The 8,869-nt window shown below is 41.0% G+C and overlaps 1 protein-coding gene across 1 annotated transcript; it reads right to left on the bottom strand.

Annotated features, from left to right (window-relative positions):
- Positions 1–1,811: 1,811 nt before the first annotated feature.
- On the bottom strand, positions 1,812–7,233 carry LOC137593107 (activated RNA polymerase II transcriptional coactivator p15-like). The gene is made up of 5 exons (XM_068311726.1): positions 7,177–7,233; positions 6,772–6,868; positions 4,297–4,416; positions 2,334–2,442; positions 1,812–2,156 (listed from the first exon to the last, which is right to left on the bottom strand). Exons 2-5 carry the CDS (start codon positions 6,838–6,840, stop codon positions 2,077–2,079), a joined length of 378 nt encoding a protein of 125 aa, XP_068167827.1. The 5' UTR covers positions 6,841–6,868; positions 7,177–7,233; the 3' UTR covers positions 1,812–2,076.
- Between the last annotated feature and the right edge of the window lie 1,636 nt (positions 7,234–8,869).

Raw genomic sequence — 8,869 nt, 5'->3', positions numbered from 1 at the left:
CTAAAGATTGACAGATAGTGTAGTCTGTAGAAAATGTGGTGACTCACCTGTGGGTGACCAATATGTAAGAAGGTAGTGGAAGTTGCAGTAATAGCAGTAATAGTAGTAGTAGTAGCAAGACTGCTAGTAACAGTAGCAGCAGTAGTATTAGAAGTGGTAGTAGTAATATTGGTACAAATAGTATGTATTGCATAATTAGTAGTAGTAATAGTAGTATTATCATTTCTTATTGATATAATTGATGTGAAGTGACTCACGCTAATGATCACATTAGCATACAAGGGCTTAATGACGACTTTGACATTCACAATTCGATGGCCACCATTGACACTCACCAACGACCCTTATTGGGGCGGCTGGACGGGTCCTGGCGCCACTGAATATGAATAGCACTGACCACACACAGGGTTTACACCCACCACCACCACAACTGAAGACCACTCTTGGATGAGAGGAGAAATGTCTTCAACCATTTGCTGTATTTCTGTCACATGACAGCCTTTATTTGTGATTCGGCAATGTAGTTTCACAGTTGACATGGATGCCTTTTTCCTGACAACTTTTTTAATTTCAATATATTGATTTTTGTATTTCCCAGTTTCGGGTCTTTTTAGACTACATTTTTGACTGTTCAATAAGTGATGTATTTTGCAGCACTAACTTTGGACTGCAGGTGGTAGTGTGAGACAATATTCTCTCCATATGGGCTATGCATCACATGGTTTCTCGACATGCATGACTCAGCAGCAACAGCCTCCAGTCTCATAATTCTGCTCTAAATTTTAGGTCTGTAGTGTGGTGACAAAATGATGACAGTTGAAAGGTGAGAGTTCTAGAAGCAGGACCATCCCTCTCTCTCTCACACATATTTAAATAAACACATATACAAATGTATATATGTGACAGGAACATGTACATACACACATACTTATATATGGATCTAAAACTTTATATCTTTCTCTTAGCCATACATATGGCTAAAAGATATCAAATTTGATGCAAAAGCAAATGAACTTTTCTCTCTAAAGTGCACCACACATTGACCACAGTTAATCAAAGAAACAGCTCCATCATGCAGCCAAGATGTTGAATGGATCATGATGGGAAATATGACAGGTACCAATGCTTTACTTGGTAGTGCTTCTGCTCGACAGGTGGGGAACAAGTATAGAAGACAGGAAATCCAAAGGCCCCACACTTCAACAGCTACAGCTTGACTAGGACTGCAAATTCTATCTGTCCTGTCTCCCACTCTCTCTTTTCCTTGACCTGGCTCTATCCCCATTGCATTTCCTTCCAACCAGTTAAGGTGGATGACCGCCCTCCAGATTCTGGGTCCTGCCCGCAGTTTCTTCCTTAACGAGGGAGTTTTTCTATGCTGCTGTCTCTTATGCCCTGGAGGGTTCTGTTGGGTTTCTGTCTGTTAAAGCGCTTTGAAATGTCAGATGATGTGTTTAAGCACGTTATAAATAAAAGCTGATTTACTGTGTGTACCAATAGTACACACATACTGTATGTACATACAGACCCTTGCATCTGTTTGTGTGCCTGTGTGCATACATTTAAATAGCTTATAAACTTCTTAATCTTAACAAAAGATTATAGTCAGATTTCAGAATAGGAATATTAAACTGAACTCTATATTATATTAACTTTGTTTTTGCTCTAACCTTAACCATGTCTGCAATCTTTGGCAAAACTAACATTGACCAAGAGCAGACTTCATCTCCTCTGAAGGAAAATTGGTGATTTTTAGGTGCATGACATTCAAAGTGTGAACAAGATCTTACACAGTAGACAACAACTTCAAGCTAGTAGCTCGATTTTATTACTCAATATAAGGACCACAAAGCTACTCGCCAACTTTTTAACCTACCCACCAAAGATAATGATTGACCACCTCCTTTTCATTTACCCACATCTTTACTACAACAGGTCAAAATAAAATTTGCACACAGAGTCTGCAGACACTGGACACTGGAACTATACAACTACAAAAAACATCCATTACAAAAAAATCCCAGGCTTCTTACAAAACCAGTCAGCCAACAATTACTTCAACTGATAACAGAATTCTTATATTCTCTTAATTGCATCATCAATTTCTGAGATTTGGTCCTTCAGTTGGTTCCACTGTTCAGGATTCAGAGAGATGCCTAAAAGAGAAAAAAATGATGAGTCACAATTGCAAATCATCAAAGATGCATCTTTGAAAGTTAGAATTTTTTTCAGATAAAGAAATATGTGACTGAAACATGATAAAACGTGTATGCAGTATGATGCTTTCCGTGTATGCAACATTAATGCACGCAGTTTACTGATGTAATCATTACCTTTTTTCCCTGGCTTCATCTCACCGTCTTGGTTCATCCAGTACTCTCTGATGTCAATCAGGACTTTACCTTTGAAGTCCCTGACGCTGACATATCTCATCTTACCAATCTATAAGACGCAAAATAGATTTCCATTGAAAATACACATATTCAATGCAAGATCAAATATCAGTTTTACAATTACTAAGATTAGACATTTTCAGTGTTACAGTAATCCCTCATTACTCGCAGTTAATGCGTTCCGAGACCACCCGCAAAAAATGAAATCTCGCCATGTAGCGACAACTTTATTATATAAGGTAATTTAAACGTTTATGAACCCTCCCCATATTGATTTTAAACCACCATCTATTTGTAGTACCTTTTCCCACATTCTGATGGGCTGTTTAAAGCGCTTTTATGTGTTTCTTTAATAAAAGGAAGTGGGCTGCGTTCCCTGAGTCTCTGAACGCAGCGCACTTCCAGATGTTGTCAGCCAATAGCATGCACGTACGGTATCACGTGACTACCTACTAAAAATCCACAATGAGGTGAAGCCGGGCATCTTGATGTGCAAATACATGAGGGATTTCTGTATATATTCTATTCTACTAATTTTCTCTCACACATTGTACGGGCAAACACTCAAAATGGTTTTGGAATTATGACTCATACGCTTGTGTATCAAAATGTATTGACCTTCTCGATTTTCTTCAAAGAATATCTACAACTTAAACGTTAATGTCAAAGTAGCGTAGCTTTACTGAAGAGATCAGAGAGAAACAAGCGAACAGCAGAAAAGCAATGGTGAACTCTAGTGAAGCAGAGGAAATGTTAGCAGTCAGGTGTCAATATGGCAGGAAATGTATTACAGAATGGGCTGCAATGTGTCAATTACATTCTGCAGCTTCTCAAGAACAGAAATGTTCAAATGTTGTTTCCTCAACTGCTGCTATGTTACTGTAGCTATATTAAGAGAAAGTCATGATAATTAGCTGTTTATTGTTACTACTTGTGTGTAAGACCCACTCCACAGCTTAAGGCAAGCTACTGGATTGAGCTGCACCCGTCTTAGTGCCTTGTTTACTGTCCAGTAAGGAAATGCCGGGTTGAGTTCAGAATGAACTCACCTATGTCCAGTACAGAAACATTGAATCACTAAACTATCAACTTTCAGATGAGTCTAATAAGCTGGTTGGCTAGAAAGAGAGAAGAGGATGGTGGCCATGTCAATAGAGCAAACCAGGGTTTCAAACAAGTCAAACATGTAAATTGGATTTTAATGTGAAAATGTAGATAAAGAATAGAGTATATAAAACAGCGGTTCAATGTCACCGGTCAAACAGCTGACACATATGACAGAAAACTGGTTGTGGTGGCAAGGAAGGAAACACAGGCAGGATGAGGGCAGACAGAGGGCATCAAAGGCCACGAGCAGGGAGAGCATCTCAGTTCAAATAGATCGATCAATCCAGACCATCAATAACATTCCTGTCTCTCCACCTCCCAACACTCACACACACACACCACACATCATTTTCACAAGAACCACAATCATGGTAGTAAATAAAAATCAGATGTAACAAGTCAATACCAGTAACTGCAGCAAACAAATACAAAATACAGGACAATCTCAGTGTGTCTCCAGCCAGCAGGGTTCAGCATTTTGCTCAAGGACACTTCAACATATGGACAGGAGGGACTGGGGCTCGGTAGTGGACAACCACTCTAACACGGAGTACACCCGCCTACTCACATAAAGGAGGGTCTTCATGCAGATGTGTCACGGGGCTGATGGTGGTGACTGAGTCTGCACCACATTATTGATTGTGTCTCATTTGAGTTATTTGTGTCAGAGCATCTGCTAAATGACTAAATGTTAATGTACAACCGGGTCACTGGTCTGAGCTCCTCTGTCAGGCTCAGATGGACTCTGAGGCCGTCAGGGCTAGGGCTAGGGTTAAGTCAGGGTTAGGTTACCCACCTGGAACATGTTGTCATCAGCACTGCCGCCGCCCCTGGATGAACCGCTTGGCTTGGAACTCTCACCACTCTTTGGTTTCTTGGCTGGTTTCTCCGGTGCGTTTGGCTTCTTCCTTTTTGCCTAAAAAACATGGTAAAATTTGCCCCTCATACTTCATCAAAGCTATAACACATTTATAATATTTTATCCACAAGAGACACTGAATTTGGCTCTTGTTTCAAATGAGTAAGTTACAAAAGGGTGTGTCAGTGATTAGTACCGCGATCATAATGATTGAACCGTGGACATTACACAAGGCTGTTGAAACAATTACGTGACCATCCCATGATGTAGATGATTGGTTTTGGTTAATTAGGCCAAAAGCTAATAAGGACGAACAGTTTTAACATTTTTTTCAAAAAAGTCAAACCAAACCAACGTACAGATGAGGAAAACAGGAGACAGATGACCAACGGGGGGCAGGGGGGCTGCATCGTCTTGCTTGACCTATTAATTGTTACCACACTTTTGAACTCCAGTGAAGTGAATGCGTGATGAACACAGCTCACTGACTCGTCCCTGTGACCTCATTTTCAATGTAAGGAAACAATCATACATGTGGTGCGAGGCCTTACTGCTTAGTTACTGTACGTCCACGAATATTTGGACAGAAAAGGTTTTCGTCATTTTTACACTGTAGGTCCCACAATGAATTTTGAATGAAACAATTCAGATGAAGTTGAAGTGCAGACTTTCAGATCTAATTCAGTGAGTTGAACAAAATGATTCCACTAATTTACTGGAAACTATTTCGTGGCAACGACTGCTTGAACTCTTGGTTTTGCTGTCTGGCCTTCACCATCTGTGGGCGGTTCTGTCTAGTCTCTAACAGGTGGAATGAAGGTTCACTCGGGTTCAGATCAGGTGACTAACTTGGCCTTTCTTTGCTGGAATCAAGTCTGGGTTGGAGCTGACAGGATGTCTCTGAACACCTCAGAATTCATCGGGCTGCTCCTGTCCTGTGTCACATCATCAACCAACACCAGTGACCCAGTGTCACTCTTCTCTTTACACTAAGCTTGGATAATGGCGCCACCTGCTGGAAAGTGTTTTTAACTTGGCTGGCTGTCGTGAAGCTCTTTCTCCTTACCATGGAAATGATCTGTGTTCATCCACCACTGCTTCTTCCACGGACGTCCAGCTCTTTTCGCACTGATGAGTGCACTGGGGCTTTCTTTCTTTCTCAGGACGTACCAAATGGAAGATTTTACCACTCCTGCAGATGGGTTTATTTCTGTTTTGTCTGAAGCTGAAGGATGGCTTGTTTCACCTGCTAGGAGAGCTCCTTTGACACCATGTTGTGTTCAGATCAACTCCAAGTCTTTTATAGTCTTAAATGGTAAGAATAATAAAGAAATTACCCCCCCCCCAATCAGATGGCCTTCGATTATCCAATTAGCTTGGATCCCTTTTAAAATAAGGTGGCAAAAGTTAAAGAGCTGAAACTCTTAAACCCTTCAGTTTAAATGTGGACACCCTCAAATGACAGCTGACAGTCTGCATTTAAAGTCCATTTAAACAGGTAAACAGCTATTTCATTAAACAGGTAAAAACAAAACCTCTGTCAGTTTCCACATACATATGGACCTAAAGGTATCAACTTTTGCCACCAGACCTAAATTTTTCCCAGGGGAAACAGTAACTGAGGGGAAAGTGGAACTGCTATCTGCATTAAAAAAACTCAGCACATGTTTTAGTGAAGTTAAAACAACTGAATTTAATGAACTGTTGGACTTACGTTATTTAAAAGATGTCTCCCAACGAGACAGCTGTCCATTGCAACAATGACAATGATTATAGAACGTGTTTTAGAAGGAAATGCACCACAGAGTGTGGAAGAAGATGCTGGTTGTTACCTGTTAGCTTTGCAAAAACTTTAGTGCAATAATAAACAAGATGGGAAGAAATGAAAGAAAAAACCAGAGAAGGCAGCTAAGCATCAGAACACTCTAGGCAACATGACTTTAAAATGAAAAATGCTCAATAAAACGAAAGAAAAACAATTGATTGGAAACAGGAATCAGGATTTGACAATGTAAGAAATTTACCGAATTAAATGAGATTTCTATCCAGACATGGGAACAGAAAAGCATGAAAAGCATTAAGAGAGGAGATCAGGGATTTGTGGATGAATGCAGGATGTCAGGATGTCAGGATGTCGGCTCCACAACCCTGGGAGATAGCTATCGTTATCTCAGCTGCAAGTGTGTGTGTGTGTGTGTGTGTGTGTGTGTGTGTGTGTGTGTGTGGATCGAGTGTTAAGTGTCCAACACACTGATAACCTGTGTGTGTGTCGGTGTGTGCGTGTGTGTGTGTGTGTGTGTGTGTGTGTGTGTGGATCGAGTGTTAAGTGTCCAACACACTGATAACCTGTGTGTGTGTCGGTGTGTGTGTGTGTGTGTGTGTGTGTGTGTGTGTGTGTGGCCGCGGACCGACCTTCGTCTCCACTTCACTCTCAGAGTCGCTCCCGGACGTGGACGACAGAACCTCCTTGGACTTCGGCATTGTGTCGGGACGCGGTGGACTCTCCGGTCTGAAACACAGTCATCCGGGTAGTTAAAGGTAACGCACGACAATGACATCATCACCACGGGCCGGCGTCAGGGCGGAGACGTTAGCTAAACGGAACGCTCCCGTTATCTGGGCTAGCCAGACACGCTAACGTTAGCAGGCTGCTGCCGGGAAGCGCTGCGTTCTGCCCGGCGTTAGCGCCTCCATCCCGGCGTTAGCGCCTCCATCCCGGCGGACAGAACGTCCGCAAAGAAAGCACGGACGAGTTCTTCAGCTGGACTAAGAATTTGACAAAAACCCGCATTAGTCTTCTATTCGGTCTCCACTTACTTGAACGTGATGGTGTCGGTCTCAGGACAGGAAGCGGAAATTGATGCTGCATCCGGGGACTTTCTGCCGCTAAAAGCACACGATCGAAGGTGTAAACCACATGCCAAACTCAAGGCCCGGGGGCCGAATGTGGCCCTCCACATCATTCTGTGTGGCCCACGAGAGCATAAAAGGTCAGAGCATCTAAAAATAAATAGGTCAAAAGTGTGCTTTGACCAAAAACGACATTACCCACAATGCAGTATTCCAGCCCATTTTAACTCTGACAAACCATTTTGAACAAAGTTAATGTTCTAACTTGTGTTCGATGTTATTTTTCTTTATTCACTTGAATGGAATGAATGAATATATATCCATAACGTAGCTGAATATGTTGTGGTTAAAATCCTGCTAAATGTAGAAACTACGCCATCTACTGTTCCACATGCCTGCATCGTGCCTGCATCGTGCCTGCATCATGCCTGCATCATGCCTGCATCATGCCTGCATCATGCCTGCATCATGCCTGCAATCATGCCTGCATCATGCCTGCATCATGCCTGCAATCATGCCTGCAATCATGCCTGCATCATGCCTGCAATCATGCCTGCATCATGCCTGCATCATGCCTGCATCATGACAGCGAAGGATGATGGGAAATCCTCAGTATGTTGGAGGATTTCCATGAGACAGGTAACATCCGTGTGTCTGTGGGAAAAACGAAAGCACTCAAAAGTTAATCTGGGGTACATGTCTGAAAGCTAAGGCTATTAGACTAACTCTGTCACGTTTTGTGTTGGGTCAAATATTAACTTTATATACATTGTATTACTTGTAAAAACCGTCTCCAGCTCAATTAACAGGTTGTATCGTTGTCCTCCCAGACGGCTGCATGCTTTGGTCCACTATTTGTCACACTACACTGTCTCCTGTGTCCGTTCTTTGTTGAATGCAGGTATATTACGAGTTATAATTTAATGTGTGCTTTTGTGCAAGTTCATATGATTTGATTAATAAGGTAAAATAATATAAAAAATTGTAAAAAAAATTTAACTTCGTTTTTATTCAACAATTAAACCAAAGACTGGGAGATGTACACATAAATTACAATACACATTGAAAAAAACAGTTCTCATGTTATACATTAAATTGGATAATAAATAATCATTTAAAGGAAAAAGGAAAAATAAATAAAATAAAAAAACACACAACCCCCCCCCAAAAAAAATCACACAAAAAAAACCAAACATAAATGAAAAAGTATGTTTTTTATATATACACACATTTTTTCTTATCTTTTTCTACGTATATATATTCCTGTACATTCATACATAAACTTGTATAGCCTTCATAATTGTTGTCCATTGGTGATTTTCTCCATAGAGTTCACATTTTTTATTCTCTCTCTCCATTGTGTTATTCTGGGGGATGTTGGTCCAGCCATGCAGCCGTCACACATTTTTTTGCGACCAGAAGTATTATTCTGAGTAAATAAATCATATCTTTGTCTATCATATTGGTTGAGCGTATCCCTAAAATGGCCAATGCTGGATTTAAAATAATATTTATGCCCAAAATATGTTTAATTTCCTCCTGAATATCCAGAAAGTTGAAAGTTTGGGGCAGTCCCAAAATATATGTGTGTGGTCTCCCACCTTTCCACATCCCTCCAGCACAAATTAGATGCCTGACTATATTTTGACTTTACCACTGG

This window comes from Antennarius striatus, chromosome 3 (genome assembly GCF_040054535.1).
Source record: "Antennarius striatus isolate MH-2024 chromosome 3, ASM4005453v1, whole genome shotgun sequence".
In the NCBI taxonomy this organism is placed as follows: Eukaryota; Metazoa; Chordata; class Actinopteri; order Lophiiformes; family Antennariidae; genus Antennarius; species Antennarius striatus.
This window is presented reverse-complemented; position numbering and strand designations above follow the sequence as displayed.